Source organism: Suricata suricatta, chromosome 16 (genome assembly GCF_006229205.1).
Source record: "Suricata suricatta isolate VVHF042 chromosome 16, meerkat_22Aug2017_6uvM2_HiC, whole genome shotgun sequence".
NCBI classification, from domain to species: domain Eukaryota; kingdom Metazoa; phylum Chordata; class Mammalia; order Carnivora; family Herpestidae; genus Suricata; species Suricata suricatta.
The window spans coordinates 50,933,971-50,961,253 of NC_043715.1; the positions used below are offsets into that span (position 1 = coordinate 50,933,971).

The 27,283-nt window shown below is 53.1% G+C and overlaps 3 protein-coding genes across 9 annotated transcripts in view; 1 reads left to right on the top strand and 2 right to left on the bottom strand.

Annotated features, from left to right (window-relative positions):
* Positions 1 to 11,446, bottom strand: part of PLEKHA4 (pleckstrin homology domain containing A4) — a 27,146-nt gene extending 15,700 nt beyond the window's left edge. For all 4 annotated transcript variants that reach the window (XR_003903692.1, XM_029924815.1, XM_029924816.1 and 1 more), the window contains exons 1-13: positions 10,920 to 11,446; positions 10,377 to 10,463; positions 9,016 to 9,123; positions 6,275 to 6,347; positions 6,064 to 6,164; positions 5,811 to 5,920; positions 4,990 to 5,205; positions 4,361 to 4,640; positions 3,576 to 3,647; positions 2,648 to 2,695; positions 2,389 to 2,469; positions 2,101 to 2,250; positions 572 to 670 (exon numbers count right to left, since the gene is read on the bottom strand). Coding sequence is in view for 3 of the 4 variants with exons in the window: in XM_029924815.1 (XP_029780675.1) it covers positions 572 to 670; positions 2,101 to 2,250; positions 2,389 to 2,469; positions 2,648 to 2,695; positions 3,576 to 3,647; positions 4,361 to 4,640; positions 4,990 to 5,205; positions 5,811 to 5,920; positions 6,064 to 6,164; positions 6,275 to 6,347; positions 9,016 to 9,123; positions 10,377 to 10,457 (1,419 nt within the window). In the remaining variant the exon portion in view is untranslated. The remainder of the gene's footprint in view (positions 1 to 571; positions 671 to 2,100; positions 2,251 to 2,388; positions 2,470 to 2,647; positions 2,696 to 3,575; positions 3,648 to 4,360; positions 4,641 to 4,989; positions 5,206 to 5,810; positions 5,921 to 6,063; positions 6,165 to 6,274; positions 6,348 to 9,015; positions 9,124 to 10,376; positions 10,464 to 10,919) is intronic.
* A 1,700-nt stretch (positions 11,447 to 13,146) lies between these two features.
* On the top strand, positions 13,147 to 16,578 carry PPP1R15A (protein phosphatase 1 regulatory subunit 15A). Of its 2 annotated transcripts, none has more exons than XM_029925805.1 (3): positions 13,147 to 13,368; positions 14,126 to 15,631; positions 16,043 to 16,578. In XM_029925805.1, exons 2-3 carry the CDS (start codon positions 14,135 to 14,137, stop codon positions 16,388 to 16,390), a joined length of 1,845 nt encoding a protein of 614 aa, XP_029781665.1. In that variant the 5' UTR covers positions 13,147 to 13,368; positions 14,126 to 14,134; the 3' UTR covers positions 16,391 to 16,578. The 2 variants fall into 2 exon arrangements, with proteins under 2 accessions (XP_029781665.1, XP_029781666.1); XM_029925806.1 differs by having other exon boundaries at positions 14,131 to 15,631.
* A 2,153-nt stretch (positions 16,579 to 18,731) lies between these two features.
* Positions 18,732 to 27,164, bottom strand: TULP2 (TUB like protein 2). Of its 3 annotated transcripts, none has more exons than XM_029924520.1 (13): positions 27,073 to 27,164; positions 26,760 to 26,792; positions 26,301 to 26,352; positions 25,780 to 25,906; positions 25,056 to 25,190; positions 24,682 to 24,798; positions 22,560 to 22,681; positions 21,621 to 21,911; positions 20,662 to 20,774; positions 19,816 to 19,927; positions 19,632 to 19,730; positions 19,186 to 19,393; positions 18,732 to 18,923 (listed from the first exon to the last, which is right to left on the bottom strand). In XM_029924520.1, the coding sequence occupies exons 2-13, from the start codon at positions 26,789 to 26,791 to the stop codon at positions 18,793 to 18,795; spliced, it is 1,539 nt and encodes a 512-aa protein (XP_029780380.1). In that variant the 5' UTR covers position 26,792; positions 27,073 to 27,164; the 3' UTR covers positions 18,732 to 18,792. The 3 variants fall into 3 exon arrangements, with proteins under 3 accessions (XP_029780380.1, XP_029780381.1, XP_029780382.1); XM_029924521.1 differs by having other exon boundaries at positions 19,222 to 19,393; positions 27,073 to 27,155; XM_029924522.1 differs by lacking the exon at positions 24,682 to 24,798 and having other exon boundaries at positions 27,073 to 27,163.
* Between the last annotated feature and the right edge of the window lie 119 nt (positions 27,165 to 27,283).

Below are 27,283 nucleotides of genomic sequence, written 5' to 3' on the forward strand. Positions count from 1 at the left end.
GCTAGCTCAGAGCCTGGAGCCTGTCTTCACATTCTGTGTCTCCCTCTCTCTCTGACCCTCCCCTGCTCGTGCTGTCTCTTTCTGTCTCTCAAAAATAAATAAAAAACATTAAAAAAAAAAAAAAAAGACCCGTATTGGGCTCTGTGCTGACAGCCCAGAGCCTGGAGCCTGCTTCCGATTCTGGGTCTCCGTCTCTCTCTGCCCCTCCCCTGCTCACACTTTGTCTCTCTCACACACATTAAAAAAGAAGAAGTAGTAGTAGAGTTTGAACCAAGGGACTGGATTTGGAACTAGAAATTCCAGAAGATAAATAAAACAGCAAAAGCCAGGACACGGATTGCAGCATGGCTCAGGGGTGAAGTTTTGAACCAGAGGACAGAGAGATTCCAGACTTGACGGTAGGTCTTAAAGCCAAGGGCAGGGTCTTAACTACAATAAAGAGTTAAAAAGGAAAGGCCTGGATGTAAGGGGAGGAGTTTGAAATGAGGTGGGAGGGGCTTAAATGCCAAAAGGGTTTCTAAGGCCAACAAGGAGTGGAGGGCGGGGTTTGGGGGCGTGGGGCGGGGGATACCTGGGGGGAGCCGAGGTGTAGCAGGTACTCCAGGGTCTCTCTCAAGGTGCCCAGCTCCTGTTCCAGGCTGTTGTACGTGTCCCAAACCCGCTCTCGCTCCTCGGGTCCCCAAAACCGGGAAACACAGGGTTAGTACGCCCACCCGCCCGATTTTCCCCACTCTACTTTTTCCCAGCCGGCAGGAGGACGGAGGGAGACCTGGTCCCTGGTACCCGGATGAGGGGCGAGAACAGATAAGGACTACATTTCCCAAGAGCCCCTTTGCTCCAACTCCTAGGATTCCCCAAAGTCTCTCCCGAACCTGTCATTCCAATGAGCCTCTAGTGTAGACAAATAACAGATTTCCCTAAATTTTCTGATTACCTCTGAACTCCCCTAGGGTGGCAGAGTCTACAAATCTTAATAAATTCTTGGGACAGTCAAGACAGAGACCCCCAGGGTCTCTAAGCCCCCCACCCCCCAGGGAAGGATCATCCTCATCATCACAGCTCATATGTATTGGGCACTTACCATGTATTAGGCACTGTTCTGAGCTTTCATTTAACTCTTGTGTGGTAGGTATTACTAATGTCCCCATTTTACAGATAACAATCATTGTAGCTAACATTTAAATATTTCCTACCATAGACCAGGTCCCTAACTCTTAAATATCACATGTGTATGACATATACATGATATATAAATATAGAAAATATATTATATATTACAATAGGTCATATAAGTATTAAATAGTCATTTTTATATATATGTTATATATGTATAAACATATATGTAAGTATGAAAATTTTACAATGACTCTAGGTACTAAATACTATTTTTATTTCAAGTTTATAGAAGAGGCATCTGAGGGGGCACCTGGGAGGCTCAGCCAGTGCGAGAGAGACAGTGAGAGCAGGGGAGGGTCAGAGAGAGAGAGGGAGATACAGAATCTGAAACAGGCTCCAGGCTCTGTTTGGGGCTCGAACCCAAGAACCGTGAGATCATGACCTGAGCCAAAGCTGGACGCTTAACCGATTGAGCCACTCAGGGACCCCAAGCGTGTGACTCTTGATTTCGGATCAGATTATGATCTCCCTGTTTGTAAGACTGAGCCCTGTGTTCGGCTCTGTGCTGGGTGGGGAACCTGCTTACGATTCTCTCTCTCTCTCCCTCCTTCTCTGTCTACTTCTCTCTCTCTCTCTCCCTCTCTACTCCTTCTCTCTCTGTCTCTAAAAAAGAGAGAAAGAGAAAGACATCCAAGGCTCAGAGGGGTTAAGTAACTTTACTAAGGTCACACAGCAGGAGCTGAGATTCAAAACTAGGAAGCCCATGTCAAATTCACCCTCTCAAACCACTAACTTCAGTCTTGTGTTTCTTGGCGACCTGCCCCTCACCCCCTAAGACCGTCATAATGATTGGTTTCAAATATGGAAAGAGGGGAATTCTCAAGAACCACCTTCCCATGAGCCTCTGCCAGCAGGTCCCCTTCACTGACAACCTGTAGAGTCCTCAGGCCTCCAGGGGGGGCATGCTCCTTCCCAGATGCTCACCTGAGTCAAGTGACAGAGAGTGGCCCTCACACTGACCAGTCGGTCCTGCAGGAGGCGCTGGCGCCCCCAGGCCCGCCCTGGAGCCGTGGCCTCCCTCGTTGTTTGGCTCAGCTGCTGCCGGGTCAACTCCAAGGCCGCCTCGAGCTGCTCCTGTCCCCAGATGGAAGGTGGTTAGACTTCTGAATCCACTTTCAACCCGCGGGAGCAACCGTGTCCTCCCCCATCCTGGAGCCCACTGGGGACCCGGAAGGGAGAGACAGTGTCCCTCCCCATTTCAGAGCCTCATACCTTCTCCTCTTGCTTCTGGTCAACCTCCTCCTGTAACCTCCTCAGGAGCCGGTCCTGTCCACACAACTTGGTCAACAGAGTCTGGGGAAAGGAGAACAGGAGCTGTTCATGGGCCAGATCTGGCTCCTCCCCTGTCCTCCCTGTGGCCACGGCCACGCCCCCCGGCCCCCCATCCCCACCTTCTCCCCACCGCAGCCATTAAAAGCATTCTCTCCCCACCTCTGAGAACTCGGCAGGGCTTGGGCCAGGGAGAACTTACATCAGTCTCCAAGCTTTGGTGAAAAGTTGAGTCTAGGGGAGGACCCGGCTGAGGAGAAGGGGAAGAGCCACAGGTCACACGGACAGCTCAGTGCTGAATCAAGCCCTGTTTCTACTGACAGATACCCTTTTCCTTTTTAGCTTTGTTCCAAGCTCTGGCAAACCTCAGTGGACCAACTACCAGATTCTTGGCTTTAGAGAAATCCAAAGGGCTCTGTCACCAAATAACAGTAGCAATGTCATAACTTGCAGAGAAAATGTAGACATTTCTTTTTTTATTATTTAAAAACTTTTTTTAACGATTATTTATTTTTGAGAGAGACAGAAAGAGAGAGTGCGCAAGCAGGGAAGGGGCAGGGAGAGAGAGACACACACAGAATTTGAAGCATGCTCCAGGCCCTGAGCTATCAGCACAGAGCCCGACGCGGGGCTCAAACCCACAAATTGTGAGATCATGACCTGAGCCGAAGTCGGACACTTAACCGACTGAGCCACCCAGGTGCCCCAGAACAAGAGAATTCAGCAAGGGTCCCAGAGGAAAGATGGAACTACACATCCCATTTGGAAAGAAGTTCCAAACATCCATCCATAGCTAGAAAATACAATTTAAGAAAAAAAGAAAAAGATACCATTCAAATAGCTATAAAAACGATCAGGAATTTAGGAATTACCTTAACTAAGAGCATACAAGATCCTTATGGAAAAAATGTAAAACTCAAACAAATACCTGGAAGGTGATATGAATAAATGAGAGATATTCTATATGCATGCCACCCAGTTTGCCGTAGGAAACTCCTAGAAGAGTCTGCCAGGGGACTTTGAAATACCCAGTCTTCTCTAGGCACACAAGTCTGGGAGATAACATTCTCCATTGCACAGAAAGCAAGGAAGGGGGCTCTAGCAGATTCAAGGGGTTCCAGGACACCTACCAATAAAACCATGGACGCCCGGGTCCCGGGAGCTCTCGGGGGTAGCTGCAGATATGTGGAGCCAGAGGGGGCCTGAGAGAAATATTGAAATTATTTAGAAATTGGCATGTTTTCATAACAAATATTAGAGTGGATGTGTCCAGAACTGATGTGACTTAGGAGGCCCACTGAGGCTCAGCACTGAGCCCCACGACTTCCTCAACTACCTGTTCTCCAGCCATGTGCCACCACAGGGACACACAGGATGGTAAGAATTGGACAAGCCTGGCAAAACAGCCAGGGGCCGAAATAAATTGTAATCCTCTCTCTCTCCCTCTCCCTCCCTCTCTCTCTCTCTCTCTCTCTCTCTCTCTCTCTCTCTCTCTCTCACACACACACACACACACACACACACACACATTTGTGGTGAACTGTGGGTATTCTGGGCTGCAATCCCAGGACGCTCAGAGAAAAATAGCAAGTGAACATCTCGGAAAGATAAAAGTGGAGACACAAGACAGATGCAATCCACACTACTTCTCCCAGCACTGTCTTGGAGGACAGTATTTTAGACTACAATCCCCCATAATACATAAGGGGTAATGGCCAGGGACCAGGCTGAAAAGACAGCACTGAGGATTGATGGGAGATGAAGTTCACTTTCCCTCATATCTGAACCCAGCTGTGATTATGCTAAACCACAATCCCCAGGATGCCCAGGGGGCCGTGGCTGGCAACCAGCCCGGAAAGACAGCCCATAGCCATATGGGAAATGTAGTCCCCCTCCCCGTTACCTCTCTGCTCACCTGTGCTCTGGCCTCCTGGCTCCAGTGCTGGGGACTCCTGGGGGGTCTTCCTCCTCCAGCCTCAGAGGAAGGTCCTCTCCGGGGAGTGGGGGGCCTAGAGAGTGTCTGGCGCTGGGGGCCCCAGTCCAGGGGAGGCCGGACATCGATGCGACTCAGAGGCGTGTGGGGTCTGGCAAGAGGTGCTGTGTCACCCGAGGTCGGAGTGGGTCTGCGGACAGGAGCAGAACGGGGCCGGGGGAGGCTCAGAGGGGACGGAGGGCGAGAGAGGGGTGTGAACAGGCTGTTGGGAGGAGAAAATAGGGGAACTAGGTCAACTAGAGCTCCGTCACCCCACCACCCACCCAGTCATCCTCCTGTGCGCATCTCCTTCCAGTGTGTCTCACAGTTTCTCTAGAGTAGAGTAGAACACCCCACCCCCCGTTAGCCAGATCATGAATATCTCCCCCTTTTGTGGCATCTCCTCCTTAGGACCTGACCCCTATGGGTACTACCCTATAAAAACTCCAGTAACTCCCATCTACTCAAGGAAGAAAGTTCTAGGCCTTACCCAGCAGTCCTAGTCCCCGCCCTTCTCTTAGGCCACGCCCCCGCCCTGTAAAACCTTCTTGCCCCAGACTCCCTCAACTCACTCGGGGCTCCGAGTCCTCCGGATCCGAGGTCCTGACTGGAGGTCGGCTGTGGGGCTGGGAGTGAGCAGCCCGGGTCGTCCACGACCTCTGGAGAGCCGAGTCACCTCCGGTGATTCTAAGCCATGCCTCTCTTCCCTTCTGCTCACCTCCGGGGGGCCACCGGGGCCGCCAGGGCCCTCTCCAGGCTGGGGGCGTGCGGGTGACCTGGGTCGCCCACTAACAAATGGGTACAGAAAAAGGCATCACTCCTTTGTGCCTCATAACAACCCTTATTCCCCATTTCACGGAGGAGCACACGGGAACATACACAGAATAAAGCGAAGGTGGTGCAGTATAAATCATTGTTCCCATTTTGCAGATGGGAAAACTGAGGCGCTGAGTGTGGAAGAGACTAGTGCAGCGGAGGTACAAGGTCCATCCGGGTCTCTGGACCCAATGTCCCTGATTATGAGTCTCCAGCTTGAAACTGGGGGCAGGCTGGGGCACAGACGGTCTTTTTATATTTGACACTGTTTAAGTGGCAGCCTTAGGGATGGAGACTTCTGAGGGAGCCAATCAGGAAGCCGGGAATATTGATGGGGAGGGTGCAGATGGAGGAGGGGTGTGGACCAAATGGTGGGCGGAGTCTAGAAGAGAAAGACTTTGCTGATTGGAGGAGATGAATTTCCCTGGAGGTGGGACCTGAAGGGCGGAGTCTCCTTAGCTACAAGGCAAGTGATTGGACATTCACAAGACAGCGACTACAGGCGCGGGGCTCGGGATGATTAGCCGGCCCCAGATGGGAGGTACAGGCCAGGACCAAGGCCAGGACCTACACTCACCAGTCGTCCCCCTCTGCGCGAGAGGCCCGGCCCAGCGCCCTCAGCCAGCCCCGCAGGTCCTCCAGCGTGTCGGCGGCCAGGACGTAGGTCCTCATGCCTGGGTGCTCAGCCTGCGAGGAAAGACAGTTGGGGACCTGGACGGTAGGGACCTCTAAAAAGGAGGATGCCATGGACCCTGATCAAGACTTTTCAACTCTAATAATGGATGCTCCAATGACTGCCCCCATTGCCTGGTGCCTTAGTGACCACTCACGGTGAAGGTGAAGCGTCGCCCTCGGGGGGCTCCCGGCCCATCGGGCCTGATATTGTAGCTCGGCAGCAGGACGCTGCCCAGGACGCTCTCCTCACGGCTGTCTGCAGAAGAGGGGCTGGGGTCAGGGATCACACAGGGATCTGGAGGCCAAGAGCCTAGAGGAAAGGGAGGGGGGAGGGACCATCCACCCCATGCCAGCCAGGGCACTGACCCTTGTAATAGAAGAGGCAATGGCCGGAGAGGACGAACCAGCGGCGTTTCCAGAGCCGCAGCCCGGAGCTGTCCTGGGGGAAACAGAGCGGGAGGGGCGGCCTGAGTAGAGGGGAAGTAGGGAGAGGCCATGTGGGAATGGAGACGGTGACAGCTGGGGACTGGAACCCACTGAGAGGAGAGCAACAGAAACACGCCTGATGCAACAGATTGAGATGCAGAATTGGAAGCCAGAGCGCAGGGGCTGAGTGACACTGACTCAGGACACAGTCAGACCTGAGTCTGGCTCCTGGTTCCACCCCTCTCCAACTATGCCATCAGTCAGTTCCTGGCTGGGACACTTGAGTGTTCTCATCTGTCAACTGGGGACTGCGAAGTTCCTGGAAGGCTGGAACGGGATACTATACAACACGTGGGCAGGCACTTCGCATACCAAGACTCGGTCTGTTGATTGTGGAGTCAGAGGCACAGAGCGGCCAGGATGTTGGCCTCAAGCCACGCCCCTAATCCTGCATCTCCGCTCCTCCCCTGCCAGAGCACTACTCTGTCTCCAACCTCCTGCCCTCTTCTCCCCTTCACTCTGTTCCCATAGAAGCCAGCATGATCTTTCAAATTTAGAAGTCAGATTGGGGGAGTCCCCTGCTCAAAACAGAGCTTACTGTGCCCCTAGAATAAATCTCAAATTACTTACCCTTTGTCTCTGTCTCTCTTTTTTTTAAATGTAGGCTTCACACCCAGCTCAGAGCCCATCTTGGGGCTTGAACTCCCAACCCTGAGATCAAGACTTGAGCTGAGACCAAGAGCCAGATGCTTGGTGCGCCTGGGTGGCTCAGTCAGCTAAGTGTCCCCACACCTGGTTTTGGCTTAGGTCACGATCTCGCAGGTTCGTGAGGTCAGGCTCTGCACTGAGAGTGTGGAGCCTGCTTAGGATTCCCTCTCTCTCCCTCTCTCTGTGCCCTTCCCCTACTCATGAACTCTAAATAAATAAATAAACAAATAAGTTTACCTAAAAAATAAACTGAAAAATTTTTTTAATTTTTTAATTTATTTTTGAAAGACAGTGTGAGTAGGGGAGGGTCAGAGAGAGAGGGAGACACAGAATCCGAAGCAGGCTCCAGGCTCTGAGCTAGCTGTCAGCACAGAGTCCGGCGCGGGGCTCGAACCCACGAACCGGGATATCGTGACCCGCGCCGAAGACGGACGCTTAACTGACTGAGCCACCCAGGCACCCCTAAAAAATTAATTTAAATAAAAGAGGCAGGCTCTTAACTGACTGAAGCACCTAGGCGCCCCTCCTTAGCCTCTTTTACAGGCTGGCCGGGAATCTCAAGCTTGGTCCTGCATAAGAATCACCAGGAAGGCTTGTTACATTACAGATTTCCGGGACCCATCCCCACAGTTCCTGAGTCAGTAGATCTAGGGTGGGTGGGAGCTGACAATGCATTTCCAGCAAGTTCCCTGCCGATGCTGATGCTTCTGATCAGGGACCACTTTGAGAACCACTGCCCGCCATCCCATTGATTTCAACCCTTGGCTGGCTCCAAACGCCAAGCTTTGGCCTGCTGCGGGGCCTTTCGCTTTCAAATTCCCTCTGCCCCCAGATCTTAACATGATCGGCTCCTGCATGTCACCTAGTCCTCAACTCAAATGTCATCTCAGCGACGCCTTCCCTGACCAAGAGTCAAACGGTGCTCTCATCCCTCTGACACTTTCTTTTTAAATGTTCATTTTATTTTTTAAGAGAGAGAGAGAGGCAGAGCTCGAGTGGGGGAGGAGAAGAGAGAGAGGGAGACAGAATCTGAAGCAGGCTCCAGGCTCTGAGCCGTCAGCACAGAGCCTGACGTGGGGCTCAAACTCACAAACCATGAGATCATGACTCAAGATGAAGCTGGCGCTTAACCAACTGAGCCACCTAGGCACCCTAGTTTTTATTTATTTTTGAGAGAGAGAGAGAGAGAGATCTGGGAAGAGGCAGAGAGAGAGAAGGGAACAGAGGATCCAAAGCAGGCTCTGCACTGACACCAGAGAGCCCAGTGCCGGGCTTGAACTTACCAACTGTGAGATCATGACCTGAGCCCAAGCTAACAGACTGAGCCACCCAGGCGCCCCCTTCTGTCACTTGTCAGCACATCCTCCTGTGTTACTTCTTCACAGCAATTCCGACAATCTGAAATATGCTTACGTATTATCCATCCCTGCCAAGCCCCATCTTGAACATACTATAAATACTTGGCTGTATTATCTAGGCTTGGCACCTTGTAAATAGTCAGGAAATGGTCAATGAACGAATGAATGGGTGCATGGAACACTGACAGAAAAAGGGGAGAAGCATTGTTAGAGAAAAAACAAGGGGTGGGGCGCCTGGGTGGCTCAGTCGGTGAAGAGTCCAACTTCAGCTCTGTGAGTTCAAGCCCCGAGTCGGGCTCCCGGCTGCCAGCACAGAGCCCGCTTTGGATCCTCTGCCCCCTTCTCCTTCTGCCCCTCCCCCACTTGTTTTTTTTTCTAACAATGCTTCTCCCCTTTTTCTGTCAATGTTCCATGCACCCGTTCATTCGTTCATTGACCATTTCTTGACTATTTACAAGGTGCCAAGCCTGGTGCTCTCTCTCAAAAATAAGTAAATATTTTTTAAAAAGAAAAAACAAACACACTTTGGAGACTTGGAGGAAGAGAAGCAGGGGACAGCCAGGGGACAGCCTCTAGCATGACTTGGTGTCCCTTCCCTTCGCCCGCTCACCCCACCTGCTTATGAAGCCAGCCTCGGATGTGCACCGGGAGGATGGGGTCCCTTCTGAGCGCATTGCCTCTCTTCCCGAAGGCGTGCACCTTGCTTACAGCCCGGGTAGGCTTCTGAGGAGAGAAGGGGGACAGATATGAATGGGGCCTCGGACGGGCTTGGCGGAGGTGGTGCATTGGGATCCAAGCCAAGGAGGGAACTGATTTCTGAGATCAGAATTGGAAGTGCACGTTCTGGAGCTCGCAGACACTTTTAATGGGCGGACGGAGCTGTTTGGGGGAAAGGAAGGGTCTACTGGCTGACAGGGAAGGAATTTAGGGATCACGGGCCTCCCTGAGCCAGAGATGCTGTGCAGTCTTTGGGATCTGACTTGGAGGGCTTGCCTGGGAGGTTCCCCATGATGAGGAAAGACCTCCATGTGGAGTCCCTGGTGACGGGTCAGCTGAATGGAAGGATGTCTTAGTGCCAGGGAGTGACATCCCTTAGCAACTGTGTCCAGAAGAGAGAGGCTCCAAATCTCTCCCTCCCAATAGGAGTCCACACCGGCATCTCCCGCATTCATAGCCCGGGTCCCCCAGGACGCCCTGCCTTGGGGATGGCACTGAATTAGGACTGAATCTCTAGATCCTGAACTTGGCAAAGTGGAAATGAGTGAAGAGAATGGCAGAGGACAAGGAAATGAGTGTTGGCACTGAACTTGGGGCCAGGGCAATGACTTGGCCTCTTGAGAAAGGTCCTTTCTTTCTTTTTTTTTTTTTTAATGCTTTTTATTTATTTTTGAGGGACAGTGAGAGCAGGGGAGGGTCAGAATCTGAAACAGGCTCCAGGCTCTGAGCTAGCTGTCAGCACAGAGCCCCACACGGGGCTCGAACCCACGAACCGTGAGATCTGACCTGAGCCGAAGCCAGACGCCTAACCGACTGAGCCACCCAGGCGCCCCAGAAAGGTCCTTTCCTTATCCAGAACTGGGTAGACTGGATGCCCAGAGTTGGGACAGGGAGTTCTCGGTCCTAGTCAAGGGTAGCCTCCGCCTGAATTTTGGGGGGTGGGGAGGCTCATGACTGGAAAGTAGCCTTAACTTCCCAACCAGAGCGAAGTAGAATTGTTACTCTGGCTCTGAATCGGGAGAACGGGAGGGGTGGAGACAGCTGGGAGCGCCTCTGAATTCCTAGCTGGGGCGAGTGGGCAACTGGGGACCTTCCTAGGTGTGGCAGAGCCCATTGCTAAGGATCCTTGCTCCTAACAACAGGGGTCCCTGGAGCGGGCGGTGCGAACTGGGGCTGGGAAACGGGAAGACCCGGCAGCCCCGAGCGAGCCCCGGCCACCCCCCCCCACCCCGCCCCCGGCCCCTCCAAGAAGCTCAAACCTTGGTGCTCAGGCTGCCCAGCGAGGAGATGGTGGAGACGCTGGCCAGGCTGAGGCTGCTCCGGGGTCTGCCCTCCTCCATCAAGGGCTTGGGGAGAGAAAGAAAGGGGCTGTGTGCGTGTCTCTGCAGCTGACCCGGCTGGGGACAGAGACGGGGTCAGGGGCTCGCAGGTCGGTGGAGGCTGAGGAGAATGAGCCTGTTGTCTGGGCACTGGGGGGCTGGGGGAGGCCCTGGCCCGGGACTGCATACCAAGAGCGATGCCAAGAGAGGTGGGCGGCACTGGCAGCTACGGGGAGGGGGCAGCTGTCTGCGGCCCAAGACAGAGAATAGGGGCTCCTTTATTCTTGCCCCCTCCTCCGCACTCTCGCCAGGAATTTGACCCTCTCTGGGCTCCGGGAGCCCCCATTCCCTGCCTCTTCGCGGCTGCCTCCGGCTACCTGTCTCCCACCCTCCCGTCCGCACCCCCAGGCCATCCCTGTCAAGCCCTAGGACTCCAGGAATGCACACCCAGGCAGTCCCTCCCAGGCCAGCCAGGGAACTTACCGGCTCTGGGGGCCCAAGGATGGGGGTAACAGGGGCCGTCGGGGTGCTGGGGCACCCAGTTGCTGTCTCTTAGGTGCTGCTTCTCAGACCTGTCTGCCTTCTCGCCTGCTCACTCACACACTTTTTGCTTTGTGTCTCTTCTGGTTACTTTTCCTTTTTTTTTTTTTTTTTTTTTAAGAGCGTCTCTGTCTCAGGCCTCACCTTGTCTTTCAGTCTCTAATCTGTCTCTTCCAGTTTCTCTCGGGCTCATTCTCTCCCCTGCCCGCCCGCATCTCTCCCCTTCCCCCCCCCCCAGCACTTTCTCTTCCAGTCTTTCTGTTTCTGTTCCAGATCCTTTCTTCTCTGACTCAGAGTCCCTTTTCCTTAGATCTCCATTTCGTTCTCTCCCCCTCTCTCTCCCTCACACTCAAGCTCTTTCTCTTTCTCTCTCTCCGTCCCCACCGCCGCAGTTTCCTCCTCTCCCTGATTTCCCTTCTTCCTCCCTCTCCGTTTCTCTTTCCTCCCGGCTGGTCTGCCAGCCGCCCACGCTGCTGTCTCCCCTTCCAATCCCGGCTGACCCCGCCCTTCTTGCCCCCCCGCCCCCCCCACCAGCCTGACCCCTGGCTCGGCTGCCCCCACCGCCAAGGGGAGGGGCTGCCCCCGCCCCTGACTCCTGGGTCCCTGCTGGGCTGGGATTCCTAACAGTTTGGAGAAGAGGAGGGGTAGTCTGGACTCCAAAGCCCCAGCGGGCTGGTCCTGCTCAAGACCTCGGTCATTGGCACCCTGAAGGGAGCTGGGATCCTGGAACTAGACGGGGGTCAGGCTTCTGGGTACCTGGACCGGTGTGGGCCTGGAGTCTGGAGTCCTGAGTTGTTAATGGAGCCGGGGCGGGGATCGAAAGTATGCTTTGCAGTGGATGGGTCCAAAACTTCCAGGGAGGAGGGAGTGACCCCGGATTCCTGCATGGTGGCCAGGGCAGGGTCCAGTGGCCAAGGTCAAACATCTACCCCAGATCCAGGTGAGAATTGCGTTCTAGACTGAGTCTGCCTCACCTCGGGAGAGAGATACGGTTCCTGGGCAGATGTTGAGGGGCAAGATTCTAGACCAGGTACAGGGGGAGGGGCCAAGGAATTGGGCCTGGAACTTGTGGCCGCACACCCCATTCCCATGAGGCTCAGTTGATGCTACCCAGCCAGAAATTCAGTTTGTGCATGAGCTTTTGTATGAGTTTGAAGAGGGTGATATCCAGATGTGGAGCCTGTGCTTGAGATCAGGAAGGAGTCTGAGTTCGGGGGTTAGAATCCACTCACAAGGGGCACTTGGGTGGCTCAGTCGCTAAGCCTCAGCCTCTCGATTTCAGCCCATGTCTTGATCTCATGTTCATGGGTTCGAGCCCTGCTTGGCCTCCTTGATATTGGAGTTCTTTCTCCTCTTTCTCTGCCCCTCCCCCTGGTCCGACTCCAGCGTGCGCAGGTGCGCTTTTTCTCTCTCGAAATAAAATTTTTTTTAAACTTAAAAAAAATACACTCACCAAATATTTGTTGAGCACCTACTCTGTGCCAGGCACTGAGGGGAAAAAAAGCAGTGAGCAACATAAAATGCCTGCCTTCAGGGTGCCTATGTTCTTGTTCTCATTTACAATCTAGGCTCTGCTGTGACCCCTTCAGGCAAGTGACTTCATTCCCAACCTCAGTTTCTCATTTGTGAAATGGAACCGATGCTCTCCCACACCAAGAAGGAAACAGACCGGTTGTGAAGGTGGAAGATTCTAGACTGGGGCCTGCTGGTTAAAAACAGGAGCGGGGGCTGGGGGAGCGCCAGGGTGGCTCCGTTGGTTAAGCGTCCAACTTCGGCTCAGGTCGTGATCTCACAGTTCGTGGGTTCGAGCCCCGCACTCAGGCTCTGTGCTTACAGCTCAGGAGCCTGGAGCCTGTTTCAGATGCTGTGTCTCCCTGTCTTCTCATTCTGCCCTTTCCCCACTCAAGCTCTGGCTCTCTCAAAAATAAATAAACTATTTAAAAACAAAAACGGGAGTTGGGAGGGCGGCCCGGCGGCTTAAGCCGTCCTCGCGTTTGATTGACAGCTCGCTTCTTTCGGGGCGTGGTCACGCTGGGAGACGTCCCCGTGTCGTCACGGAACCCGGAATGTCCGCGAGAATTCCAGCTTGCCTTTCAGGTTTCGAAACCCCGCCTCTCCGTGACGTCACACGTCCGGCCGCGTTGGGGTATAAAAGCCTGGCTAGCTGCGTCAGTTCGTAGCTTAGCTGTGGATCAAACACGTGTACGTGCCGGACGGTAGACCCCCTCTGCGGCGACAGCGTTTGCAGTAGCAGGTGATAACCTGAGACCCCGAGCCCGACACTGGAGGGCGAGATGAACGCGCTGGCTTCCCGAGCCATCCGGATCCGCGATCGCTTGTGGCAGCCCGAGCCGGCCCTCCTGCCCCTAGGGTGACGCGCAGCCTCGAGTCGGTGAGTGAGGGGTCCTAACGCCTGGGCCCTGAGGGGTTTAGGGCTGGGGATCAGACTCCGGGTCAGTAATGAGGAAGGAGTTTGGATTTCTGGGTACCTAGACGGGAGGGTTCGAGACCGGGAATCGTGAGTTCCCAGGAAGGGTGGCCTGGTGGCCTGAACGCCTGCGTCTGGGAACAGGTGCGATCAGGACGGACTCCAGGGCTTGGATTTAGGAAGGAGAAAGGATTGGGAGCCTGGAGCCTTGAGCCTGGAGGGAGGGCACGTCTGGAAGCCAGACTCCTGGATCCCCAGGGATGAAACCATGCAGACGGCCGGAGGCGGGGGTGGGGGGTCTCGGAACTTCTGAGTCTCAGAAGGAGGAAGGTGATGAGGGCCTGGTTTGTCAATCCTCACGGTGTATAAGAGAACCAAGGACTAGGACCTTGTCCCCAACGGAAGCAATTAGAGACCCTGTATTCTCAGTTCTGGAAACTGAGCCTTTTTAGTCTGAGAGAAGAGGCTGGGAGCTTGGAGTTTTGGGTCTAAGAAAAAATGAGAACTGGGGACTCAGACTCCTGGGTATGGAGAGAACGGAGGTGGGGGCGGAGGGAACCGTGTACCTCCCTGGAGAAGGGAGTGGCCGGGATCAGAAAGGAATGTGAGGGAGGGACTCCAGCGTTGCTATTTGTGTTGCTGTTTCCGTTGCTATGACTCACAGTCATCCCTTGATGCTCTTCCCTAAATGGCTTCTGAACTTTATTTCCTTTTGTCCCAGCACAGACAGATGGCACCAGGCCAAGCGCCCCATCAGTCTGCCCCCTGGAGGGGGTCCCACCCCTTTTTCCTCCTCTCCCCGCTGATGGGCCTTCTCAGCAAGGCCTGGAGCCACCTGAGGGGCCCAGGACCTCCAGAACCCTGGCTGTTGGACCCAGTAGCCAGAGCCGATCAAGGAGAAGCTGGGCCGGAGGGAAAAGCTAAGACTTTTCTGGCCACTCACCGTGCCCCGGAGGGCAGGCACTTCCCAGCAGAGACAGGAGATGGTGGAGCAGCTGAGAAGGATGGAGAAGGATTCTGGGGGGCCAGCCACGATCTAAAAGCCAGCCATGATCTTGAAGCCTGGGGACTTTCAGATGGTGATGATGAAGAGGATGGGGGGGAACAAACAACCACCTGCGTCCCTCAAGAGCAAGGAAGTGAATTTGTGCGTGGCCGGCCTGCTCCCCGGTCCCCCAGCCTTCTAGTGAGAACGCTGCAGGGCCCCCCTGGGGAGGAGAAGTCTGAGGGAGGAGCAGCTGCTGAGGACGAAATGGTCACGTTTTTCTCTTTTCCTCCATCACTCTGGGAGTGTTGTCCGGGAGAGGAGGCAGAGGAAGGAGAAGCTATAAACAAAGAAGCTGCCAGAACACCCACTTTCCCTTTATCTCCAGGATCCAAGCCCAAAGCTTGGGGGTATTGGGCTGGGGAGGAAGGAGATCAAGCGACAGAGGAAAAAAAGACAGAAAATAACAAAGCCACAAAGAGCGCCGTTTCCCCCTCATCTTCAGGCGTTCACCCGAGGGCCTGGGAGTGTGGTTCAGGAGAAGAGTCTGAGGAGGAGGAAGATGAATTCAATGACTCGGGAGCAGCTGAGGAGGAAGGAGAAGCTGGGAGTCCCTCTTCCATCCCACCCACAAGTGCTTTCATCAGGGCCTGGGTGTATCGGCCAGGAGAGGACACGGAGGAGGAGGAGGAAGAGGAGGAGGAAGAATTCAGTGACTCGGGAGAAGCTGAGAGTCTGTCTTCAGTCCCACCCACAAGTGCTTTCATCAGGGCCTGGGTGTATCGGCCAGGAGAGGACACGGAGGAAGATGAGGACAGTGATTTGGGAGCAGCTGAGGAGGAGGGAGAAGCTGAGTCTTCCTTTTCTGTCCCCGCAACAGGTACCTTCCTGAGGGCCTGGGTGTATCGGCCAGGAGAGGACACAGAAGAGGAAGATGAGAATGAGGAGGAAGATGATTCAGAAACCACTGACTCAGCGCCAAGTCCCTCCCTTCAGGCTCAGAGCGCCCTCCTCGGGAGCGGGATCTATCGGTCTGGAGAGGACACAGAGGGAAGGGAAGTTGCTAAGAGCCGGGGAGAAGCTGAGCCCCGCCCGCTCCGAGTGGCCATCTATTTACCTGGAGAGAGGCCACCACCTGCCTGGGCTCCTCCTCGGCTACCCGTCCGACTGCAGAGGCGACTCAAGTCCACAGAAACCCCCACCCGGCGTCCTGACCCTGAGAGTCCCGGAAAGGCCAGAAAGGTGGGTGGGCTCAGTTTCTGCAGTCTTAGGGAGGAGCTGGAACTCCTATATCTTCCTGGGGCTCCAGGGCTGGGGGTGGAGGGGCTGAATGCCCCAACTTCTGGGTCCCTTGGGTGTTGCAGAGGATTGCATGTGCACCCCGCTGGGAGGGCTGAGTTGGCTGTAATGCAATCCTTTGCAAGAGGCTGGGCCCCTGTGAGGGGAGGAAGCAGCTGTGGTTCATTGTCAATAGCAGCGAACCAGCCTCCTCCACCTGCAGCATCCGGAGGGGGGGGTGGCTAGCAGGCGACCAATCAGACCACACACGCCTTTCTGTGTAACTGATTTTTATTTGGTTCTCTCTCTACCCGCCCTCCCCCCACCCCCACCTCTGGACACGTGTGTCTTGTGTCTGTGCTGGTCCATCTCTAGGTACATTTCTCTGAGAAGGTCTCTGTCCATCTCCTCGCTGTCTGGGCAGGGCCAGCCCAGGCCGCCCGCCGGGGACCCTGGGAGCAGCTCGCCCGAGATCGAAGTCGGTTCGCCCGTCGCATTGCCCAGGCCCAGGAGCAGCTGGGCCCGTGTCTCACCCCTGCGGCTCGGGCCAGGGCCTGGGCACGCTTCAAAGACCCTACGCCTCCTCTGGCCACCACACCCCCTCCTACCCAGATCTTACCATCGTCCTCCATCCAGTCCACACCCCTGAGCCCTGTTAGGGCATCTCCCTTCGATCCTCCGTCCCCGTCTCCTGGCCTGGACCTCAGTGGGAGGCGTGGCTAAGATCACGTAGTTTCATATTTATATTATTTATTTATTTTTATATATTATTCTTTATATAACAAAACTTTCTGATTTGTAGCAAGCAATGTCCCTTTCACTGTGTGTCTGAACTGACCATATCCGCTATGCTCGGGATAAAGGGGAGCACTCAATAGAGAATAAACTATATTTTCCTGTCATCTCTCAAATTTGCTTCTTGTCCTAAGGTTTCTGTTGAACTAAGAGGCTGGTGGGTCTTCTTCATTTTTCTTTGGCAGCTGCCTAAATTTTATTAAACTTGGGACGGGGCGCCTGGGCGGCTCAGTCGGTTAAGGTCTGACTTTGGCTCAGGTCATGATCTCATGGTTTGTGAGTTCAAGCCCAGCATCGGGCTCTCTGCTGTTGGCATGGAGCCTGCTTCGAATCCTCTGTCCCCTCTCTCTGCCTCTCCCCGACTAGTTCTCTCTCTCTCTCAGAATAAACAAACTTGGGAGAGTTATCTCCCAAAGTGGGCTAGGAGCTGGACTCTCCCTGATCTCAAAAAAAAAGCGGGGGGGGGGGGTGTTCAGGGTCACCCAGGTGGCTCAGTGAGTTAAGCATCTGATTTCGGCTCAGGTCATGATCTCACCATCTAGGAGTTCGAGCCCTGTGTCAGCCCTGTGCTGAATGTCTGAGCCTGGAGCCTGCTTTGGATTCTGTGCGTTCCTCTCTCTCTGCCCCTCTCCCATTCAAGCTCCTGTCTCTCTGTCTCTCAAAAATAAACAAACACTAAACAAAAGGGTTCGTTTCTAGTCTTCCGTACCTCCCTGGAATACACCCATCCTCCTCCTGGTTATTTAAATAGTGAATTTCTTGGGGGCTCTCAGCTGTCCGACTTCACATCTATAAGCCCTGTTCAGAAGATTGTTTTCTTACCTATAAAACATGACTAACAATAGCACATACGTTATAGGATTGTAAGGCCCCAAAGGAGTTCTTATTGGTTGATTTTAAGTAATTCCGACACCCAATGTGGGGCTTGAACTCAACCTGGAGATCAAGAGTCACCCAGACACCCCAAGGAGTCCATATTTAAAACAATCCTTGCTACGGGCACCTAGCTGGCTCAGTAGAGTAAGCAAACAACTCGGGTCAGGTCATGATCTCGAGGTTCATAAAATCAAGCCCCATGTTGGGCTGCATGCTGGCAATGGAGCCTGCTTAGGATTCTCTCTCGCCTCCTGCCCTTCCCCAGTTCGTGCTCGCTCTCACATGCTTGTGCACTCACTCTCTCTCTCAAAATGGGGGCGCCTGGGTGGCTCATCAGTTAAGCATATGACTCTTGATTTTGGCTCAGGTTGTGATCTTACAGTTCCTGGGTTCAAGCCCCTCATCGGGCTCTGCTCGGACAGTGTGAAGCCTGCTTGGGATTCTCTCTCCCCCTCCCACTCTGCCCCTCCTCTGCTTGTGCTCCTCTCAAAACAATATTTGTTTTGACAAACTAAAAAAAAAAAAAAAAAGCCTAAAAATTGGGGCACCTGGGGCGCCTGAGTGGCTCAGTCTCTTAAGCATCTGACTTCGGCTCGGGTCATGATCCCACATTTCGTGAGTTCCAGCCCCATATGGGGCTGTCTGCTTTCAGTGCAGAGTCTGCTTTGGATCCTTTTTTCTCCCTCTCTCTGCTCCTCCCCCGCTCATACACACTCTCTCAAAAACAAACATTAAAGAAATAAATAATAAACATTTTTTAAAACCTGGCAAAAGCAATGCTTGCCAAATAACAAGTGTTATGTGTTAGCTAGTATTGTAATTACGCTCACCCATGTGTGTCTTGATTCAAGTTTACATCTCCAACTCAGAAGTCTTTTCTGATCTCATAAGATCTGTCCAGCAGTTAAAAGAATGGCCCAAACATCCTGTCCCTTGTCCAGCCTCTGGCCCTGCCCCCCTCCCACTGGTTCCCCAGGCCCCTCCCTCACTACCGTTTTCACACGTCCAAATCAATCAAGTTTAAGGCCTTCGTATAAGCTGTGCCTACCGCCTGACGTTCCAGCCTGACCCCCTCTAGCACTAGTTCATGATTCTTCAGATGTGTTATGAAAAACCACTTTATTTTAAAAATACCTTCATCTGACCCAGCTGACCTGTGCCTCTGCTTTTCCTTCCTATGGAGCTTTTCTCCTTCATAGCAGAAGAGTATTTGTATTTTTTGTTTAAGACCCATCTCCCACGAATGTGAGTCCCGGGAAAGCAGGTGCTGAAAAGCCCACTCCCTGAATCACATGACTGGGCACCCAGGCAGCGTACGAGGTGTTAGTTAATAGTAAGGTGATGCAAAAGAAGGGATGCCGGGGCCGTTTTCCCAATGAGCAGGCACAGAGGCTGATGAGGGTATGATATTTCATTGGATTATTCACATGCTATATGGTATTTCATTGGATCACTCAACATGACACCTTCCCATCGAAGCGGGACAAGCAGATGGCAAAGGCTTGGAGGGGGGAAAGCGGGAAGCAGAAGTCCATGGTGAACACGTCTGGGGCCACGCGGCCAAACTGGAGCACGAGGTAGTGAGCTGAGGACGAAGTCAGGATCTAAGCCCAGCCGCACCCCTCAACTCCTTTCCGCGGTCCTCTGGGCTTCCAGAACTACCCCAAAGGCTGCGCGCGCGCCCGCTAAGCCCAAAAACCCCCGGGGGGCCGTTCATAAAACTGCATTTCCCAATAGGCTTTGCAACAGCGTGAAACCGGCCCTGTCTAGAAAAACGTTCAAGTGTTGATGGGAGAAGTAGTTCTTGTCCGCTCATGCCACCCTCCAACCGCCCCGCCCCCGCTTACAGCCCTGCCCAGGTAAACAGAGTCTTCTGAGCTCACGGTAGTCCCGGTACACGATCTGGAAGTTCTTGACCGAGGGCCGAGTGACCCGACGGTGAAAAGTGAGTCCGTGGGTAGCGCTCTCGTACCTCCACGACGGGAGTTTGTTTTGCAACAGGACCAGTCCCTGGCTAGATCCCCGTTGGAGGCGACTCAGTAGGGAGTCATGTTCCTAGAAGATAACGTAGGGGGCGTGGTTAACCTACCACCAATGAGCCTTTTTCCTACGGATGCAGATTTTTGAGTCCCTAGTCTCGCTTCCTTGGGAAACAGAACTCTAACACAGTCCTTCTGGCTTCACATATGACCTCCTGCAAGCCACGGGCCCCTTTCTCCCTTAGGACCTATGGCCGGTCCCCCAGACTTTCTTCTCACACTGACCCAGAGATTCTCAACCTCAGGCAACTCACGTTTTGTGGCTGCACGCTGATTCTCTGGTTATGGGCATCGAGTCCTGGAATGATCACGGTCATTTTCCGGGGCCCTCGGAATCCCGAAACGTTGTTCTCCTGTGGGGATTATTCTCCAGTTGGCCTGGCTCTTTCTCCCTCCCTCCCATCCTGCTTCATTCTTTGGTGTCTCCTGGAAACTCACATAGCACACAACCCCCAGCTCCTCTCTGACCCGAGCGGTCTCCAGGAGAAAATTCCTTTCCGGATTCACCCCATTGTCAAAGATGGTGAACTTGGTGCCCAGGACATTAGATCTGCTCCAGGAGGGAGGTGGTCAGAGTAAAAATAATAATTACTGTTTTGCTGTACCTGGAGTGCTTTCCCATGTCATCAAGTCTTCCCATTAACCCTCTACCTGAGACTTAAGTTTTGTGTGCCACTATCCACATCCCACCCCCTTTGCTTCTTTGATAAGCCATGACTTTTAGCCTCCTGCCTTGGCCTTTTAGGAAACTTCTTCCCCCAAAGATGCAAGAACGCATACATTACATTACATACATACATTACAGCCCTCTCCCAGAGGAACTGAGGAGTCCCACCCTCCTTGCCTCTCTAGAAGTCAAATGTCTTTTTGTTTTCCGTTCTTAGTTTATTTATGTATTTTGAGAGAGAGAGAGAATCCCAAACAGGCTCTGCACTGTCAGCGCAGAGCCTGACTTAGCGCTCAATCTCACCAACCACGGGATCAGGACCTGAGCTGAAATCAAGAGTCATGCGTTTAACAGACAGATCCACCCAGGTGCCCCCAGAAGTCAAATGTCTTAAATGTCAACCTCTGCTCCAAAGCCCTTCGTTCTCCTATTCCCACCACGCTGGGGCTGCCACCTGAAGAAATACAGAACCCATCAGTCTGTAAGACAAAAGATCCTACAACAGTTGGAACTTGTGCTCTGTGGCCTTCTGGGAAATGTAGTTTACTTGTCCCCCGTCACTGTGCCATCCCCCTCTCCCCGAGCCAGTTTTTCACACATATCAGGGCTCTGCCCACCTGACTTTGCCCACAAAGTTGTCCCCATCCCGAGACAAGTCTGTGGGGTCCAGGGAAATGAGGTAATTAGAGGTTTTGCTCCTTTTTCTCTTGCGCCCAGCCAGGAGGAAGTGCTGTGGATAGGAAGAACAGCCCATCAGAATCGATTTCTGGGATCTGGCTAGGGTCAGGGGTTCAAGACAAGGAAACACCATGTCCCCAGGACAGAGGAGAGGGTAATGAAGCAATAAGCATCTCAGGCCTTGTGGGGAAATGTGGTTCTCACTGAAGGAAGTCATCAGCCAGGTCCGGAAGGGGCACTTCACATCTTAATATCCCTTCCGCTATTGGGTCCTGGGTCAGGGCTGAGCGGAGGCAGAGGGGAGACTAACTGTGGCAAGACTGGACAGCTCTGGAGAATAGGGTAGAGCCTCACTTGGAACACTGCAGGACGTTGGTAGGCATTTTGTCGGGGAAAAGCAAGTCGGGTACTACTGAGAAGGGAAAAAGCCTCTTTCTGGGAGAGTGCCTTTAAGAGAGACCACCACACTGAGGGGGAACTGGCCAGCTTGAGAGGGACTCGGCCTGGCTCTAGGGGAGGGGCTTGGTTCTGGAGGGGCGGGGTTATCCCAGGAATGGGTGGGGGGCTGCTCATAGATAAGAAAGTTCATTGAGGCGCCAGACTTGGACAAACACAATGGGGCCAATACCTCGAGAAAGTATGTAAGGGATGGAGTTTTGACCCTGACTTGGAGACTGGCGGGCTCAGCTCAAGAGTGGACAGGCTTAGCTATGAGCTTGGTTAGGGCCACTGAGAATGGAGCCTAGTTCCGTGAAGGGCAGGGCTTGGCGTTGGATTTCACAAGTCTTAGCTCAATGAGGAGCAAGACCTAGAATAGTTTAAGTCTTGACCTCGCTCAGAAAGGGGCGGGACTTGCCCCTGGGAGGGGGAGATTTATCAAGAAGCTGTCAGACCGCACCTTCCGGCCGTCGGCCAGCTCCAAATAGAGATAGAAGAAAGGGAACATGCCCTTGTCTATGCCGCGCCTGTCGCGGGTGATGAGGCACCGCATTGTGCGGCCGTACAGCGCCGGCCGCAGCACATACGCTTCCATGTCTTCTCCCAGTCGAGGGCCTGGGGCGCGGGAAGGAGAGCTGGACGAGCACTCTACACCACTGCTGCCTGCGCCGCTCTCGCCTTCCGGGGTCCCTGACACCTCCTCTTCGGCCGCTCCTGGGGAGTTCACTGCAGACTCCGATTCCTCTTCATTCTGTTCCGAGTTGTCGTCATAGCCCACACGCCAAATTCAAATTCAGAGGACAAAGCTAAGACCCGCCTCCACCCCAGACTTGACAACTACTGATTGGCCGTGCCAGCTCAGGGTTACGCCCTCTCTCAACCATGTCTCCTGACTATTGGTCAAACCTCTTGGCCACCTGCTGATTGGCCAGGACCTCCGAGGGGCCCACCCAGCTAACCTCATCATCTGTTCATTGATTACCACTAATAACGTCCCTCTGAAGCCACGCCCGCTTCACCAACCGCTAGGAGAATCCCGTTGAAAGCACTGTCTAGATAGCATATAATATGGCCCAGATCTACCCAACTGAAACTATTTAACTTACTTCCATCAATAGTAGAGCGAGTGCCAATTTGCCCTTCCCTATCATTGTTTCACCCTCTCTCTCCAAAGCTCGCTACTTTTTGGTGGGCTGGATTTCAATGTATGTGCTTATATAAATTTAAATCCTCTAGATTGATTTTCGTAAATGGTACAGAAACTACTAGCCCAATCATAATGGGTTCCCAACCACCAGTAAAAAGGGCCTCTGCTTGGCTGCAGAGTTTTACAGCCCCCCACTCTAGAGTCCAAGGTTAGCGCTCCTGCTATCTTCTGAGTGGCTGTGCCATCTCCCACCTTTTCAGAGTCCAAGTCTCCACTTCCCCAGTCACCATCCATTCCAGGGTCTGGTCCTAGTGTGGGTGCCTCATATTCATTTCCAACATCCTGGGATTTGCTCTCTTCCTGTGCACTGGCCCCTAAGGGGTGGAAGAAGCCAGAAGACTGGCTCAGAACACCTGGGTCCCAGGAGTTTAGCAAGGTCACCTGGAAAAGGCCAGCTATTCTGGGTTTCTGGCCTCTTCGTATTACTCATCACACTCACTTTCCAGATCCTCTTCCTCCCACATGTGCACAGATGTCTACAATGGCTGAGAAGCCTCTAACTGCCCTGGATCTAAGGATAGAGAGGGGTTAGAGGTGCCTAGGTGGCTCAGTTGGATAAGCATCTGACTTCACCTCAGGTCATGATCTCACAGTTCATGGGTTCGAGCCCTGCATCAGGCTCTGTGCTGACAGCTAGCTCAGAGCCTGGAGCCTGCTTCAGATTCTGTGTCTCCCTCTCTCTCTGACCCTCCCCTGCTCACACTGTCTCTCTCTGTCTCTCAAAAATAAATTTAAAAACATTCAAATTTAAAAAAAAAATTTTTTAAAAACATTGCTGGGAGCAGCACCGGCCTTGTTGGATGACTCGGTCACATTAATGAAATGGTAGACGTAGCATGGCTCCTGCCACAGGTGATGGAAGCTGGCATCTCTTTCAGTTAACTGATTGCTCATGTAAAATTACGCCTGTTGCTATTGATTAGGCCTCACAATGTTCCAAATCAGACCGATATTCCCCAGATACCTCATGGGAGGAAGCATATTCCCACCTCTATGAAGAGGAAGTTAAACAAAGCACTGCAGATGTTTGTGGAAAGGCTCTCCTATTGAGCTTCACAAACTTAAGACATGAATATGAAGGAGATTAAAAGATAATGTTTACCCTGGCCGGGAGATAGAAAGCCTAATTTAGGAAACAGAAACAAACAAGAGCCAGGCATAAGTTACTGCACATACATATGCTAATTTGATGCCCATTGTGAGGAGTGGTAAGAGTAGTCACAACTTAAACTCATATGCAAAGGCCGGCTCTTCTAGGGCGTCTATGGGGCTTCCACCTTCAGCATCAAAGAACAAGGTTGAGAAAAAGTTTACTTACTAACCATCATGAATGTATTCTTCCTCTTGTGAGCCAAATAGAATGCCTCCTAGCCCTGTTTATGACTGAATCTTAGCGTCATTGTTATAGAATGTGTTTGCTATCTGCTTTTCACTGAAAACATCCTATCTTCTTAGTTGTAAGATTTACTACCGGTTCAAACAAATGTGTATGTTATCTGCTTTTCACTGAGAAGATCCTGTTATCCTGTGATGTGTAAGTTACCTCATTGTAATTAGAATAGTTCTGAAGAAATACCTGTTTCTGCACCCTTTTCAAAGCGTCTTTATCACTGAGAATTATTTGTAAAAATTCCACCTTTTGATGTCATAAGTCTATAAATAAAAGCCCAAAACCTGGCAAGATAGGAGATAGGAGAAATATAGAGGATAAGACGAAGTCAGGCTGGACCAAGAAAGAAACTGCATGAATGTCTCTTCATTGTTCCCATCCGCCGCTACCCCTTCAGGGAGCCCTGGACCAGCTGGAGCGGGCCTCTGGCAAAACATTTTTTTCCAAAAGGAATCCTGTTCTTGAATCATTGGTCATGTCACGAGAATAGAAGGAATTGTACAATATCATTAAGGAATAAAAAGTGATGAAATACCCATAATGCTACAACCTACGTGAACATTAAAAACATGCTAAGCAAAAGAAGCCAAAGATAGTGTACTATATTATTCTATTTAAATGAAATGTCCAGAATAGGCAGATCTAAAGAGATAGTAGATTAGTGGTTGCCTAGGGCTGCAGAAATGAGGTGTGTGTGTGTTGGAGGGGGGAGGCGATGTCACTGCAAAAAGGTACAGGGTTTCTTTTGCGATAATGACAACGTTGTACAATTGAATGTGGCGATAGTTGCTCATCTCTGTAAATATAGTAAAAACCATGGAATTGTAAACTTTACATGAATGAATTGTATGGTATGTGAAATATATCTCAATAACGCTGCTACAAAAAAGGGAAGAGGATTTCACCCAGTGTCCCCGAAATTACCAGATTGTTGGCAGGCTGACCAACACCTGCGACGAGGCCCTGGAGGCTCCTGGTTAGGAGGTGGAGAAGCTGGAATATTCTCCACTGACATTTCCTCCAGGTCGGGATCGGAACTGACTGGTAGCCAGGAGAAGGAGAAGGATTAGAGACCAGGATGGCTGGGCAGGGCAAGGGGAGAGGGCCTGGAGGTTCAGGTTCCTGAGTGTTGGAGAAGAAGGAGTTCCAGGACCTGGACTCCTTGTGGTGAGAGATGACAGAGCCCTGGCTGGGCTGGGCTCCTGGGTCCTTTCGAGAGAAGGATGGAGGTTCCAGAGTCCTGAATTCTGGTCGGAGTGTAGTTCTAGGATATAGGAGGTCCAAGGACTCGAGATTACCTGCTTCTGTCGGCAAAGCCAGCGGGCCACGCTCGCAGCTGCCATCTCCACCGCAGATCACCATACCCAGGGCACCGTGGACACCAGAGCGCAGATGTGCCTCTGGCACATTCTGTTGGAAAGGGTTCCCAAAGCCTGGGAGAAGGTGCAGCGGGTCCATTAACACGATGCACAAATTCCGGTCCTCTGCGAAGATCTGCTTCCTCACAGACTCCCAGGCACCGTCCCTGTTTGACCACCCAAAGCCCTGAGATCCATTCAGAACGCAAACTCCATCCTAAGGTTTGAGCGAGCACAGCACAGCCCTGCGGCTAAATTGTTGCAGACTACGCGGGCGCACAATCCCACAGGGGGCGCTCAGTCTCTAAATTATCCAGGCCCCGCTCCCCGACCCCGCTTAGTTAATTCCTGCCTTCAGTCTCTCCTGAATCGAGTCCTTAGCGTTTTCCAGGGCCAGCCCCCATCACCCCCAGCTCCTCGGGCCCAGCCCCCGAGCTCCAAGAAGCCCAATCAAGAGATTCTCTCCGGGCCCACCCTCCAGATGGACCAAGCCCCGCCCCCCCGCTCGTGCTACTGTGCCACCGAGCTCACACAGGCCCGGCTCCCGGGCTCGCAAGAGTCCGGCACTGGGCTCTTCTGGACTCTGCTCGGCCACATCCCCAATTCCCACAGACCCCTCCCTCTAGGCGTAGGCTCCTGCAGTACACTGGGAACTTTTTCTCACCGCTGTCACCGGCGCGGCGCTCCTCCCTCCTCCATGGTCGCTGGGACCGCAGGGAAGCGTCGGAATTGGCCAGAACCATGAGGGGCTCTTGGCGCTTCCGCCGCTGCTTCTTCTCAAGAAGCCGCCGCTGCAGGAGTGGAAAGGGGTGGGGGTTGGAGGCCAGGAGCCGGACAGGAAGACAGGGGTGAAAGAGGGCCTGGGGAAAGGGGACGCATGCATGGGAGGAAGAGTCCAGGAATCCAGGCTCTCAGTCCCTCAGCCCCTCCTTCCTCGGATCCAGGAGTCCTAACCCCAAGTCCCCTCCTCCCCCAGGACTTTCGTTCCTTAGAAATTTGGGACTCTCATCACCAAGATTTGCTTCTTTAGAATTTCAACTTCCTATTTTCTCATTTCCCAGTTGCAGACTTGAGGCTCGGAGGGAGCCAAAGAAGGCCAGGAGCCCCAGAGCAAGTCCTGGGGGTGGTGCTCCTGGAAGCTATGGAAGATGGAAGAGGGACGGGCAGGACTCCTGGGCATAGTACCTGCTGTTCCAGCTTCTTCAGCCTCATGGCAGCCAGCTCATCCCCCAGCACCCTGAGAGAGGTGCAGGCTCATGGTGACAGCAAGTGGGGCAATACCTCCCCGCCCCCCACCACTTCCTCCCCTCACCCCCTCCCCCACCTTCCCCACCCCCGCCCCCAACTACCCAAGAGCTTATTTCCATTCTTCTCCCGCTCCAACTTAGGATTCGGAGCACTTGTGAGGTCACAGAAGAGTTCTGAAATCTTTTTCCCAGCATTGGCTTAATCCAGGAGTCAGAGGCCCTCCTTGTCAGGACCCAGGAGTCCAGGCCCCCTGGCCCCTTACTACTAGGCTGATGGTGCTGAACCGGCCAACATGGTTATGAAGCCAGAGTTGAATGAGTGTGGGCATAATCAAACATAGAGTTCCTCCTGCACTCCCATTTCCCCATCCCTGCCCACCCTGTTCTCCCCACTCACTCTTTCTTCCACATGTCATCCTCCTGAGACATCCTGGAGAGGCAAGACTGAGGCATCAGGACACAGATCAGACATCCCAGTGGACTCTGTCTGTCCAACACCTGCCCTTATGCTTTACATTTTCTCCTTGACCCAGGCAGCCCGAATTCCAGGGACGCAGCAGCCTGTTTCCAGCTTGTATTACTTTCCGGGGGCCCAGGAATCTGGTTCTGTCTCCCCCAAATAGCTAACTCTTCTATACCTAGGTATGGGAACGTAGGGCCCTGGATCCCCAACACTCCACCCTCAGTGATTCCAGACCTCCAGCACCCACCTGCCTGGGGTCCTGGGAACTCCTCTCCCCCTGCCTGCAGAGAGGCTTTTCACATTCACGCCTCACCAACAAAGCAATGATCCCTGGCCTCCAGCTGCAGCCAGGCAACCCTGCTCAGGAGTTCTGAATTGGAAGGGCATGCAGGTGCTCCTTAAAGGGACCCTAGAGAGCCATCGCAGGGGCTCGCACTCGCTCTCTCTCTCTCTCTCTC

Coding starts and splice junctions, on each gene's coding strand:
- PPP1R15A (XM_029925805.1), top strand. CDS start 14,135: ATGGCACCAGGCCAAGCGCCCCATCAGTCTGCCCCCTGGAGGGGGTCC. Junction 15,632..16,042: donor GTCCCGGAAAGGCCAGAAAG/GTGGGTGGGCTC, acceptor GTCCATCTCTAG/GTACATTTCTCTGAGAAGGT.
- TULP2 (XM_029924520.1), bottom strand. CDS start 26,791: ATGTCTCAGGAGGATGACATGTGGAAGAAAGA. Junction 26,353..26,759: donor GATGACATGTGGAAGAAAGA/GTGAGTGGGGAG, acceptor CACCTCTCTCAG/GGTGCTGGGGGATGAGCTGG. Junction 18,924..19,185: donor CTGTTTACCTGGGCAGGGCT/GTAAGCGGGGGC, acceptor CTTCGTCCTCAG/CTCACTACCTCGTGCTCCAG.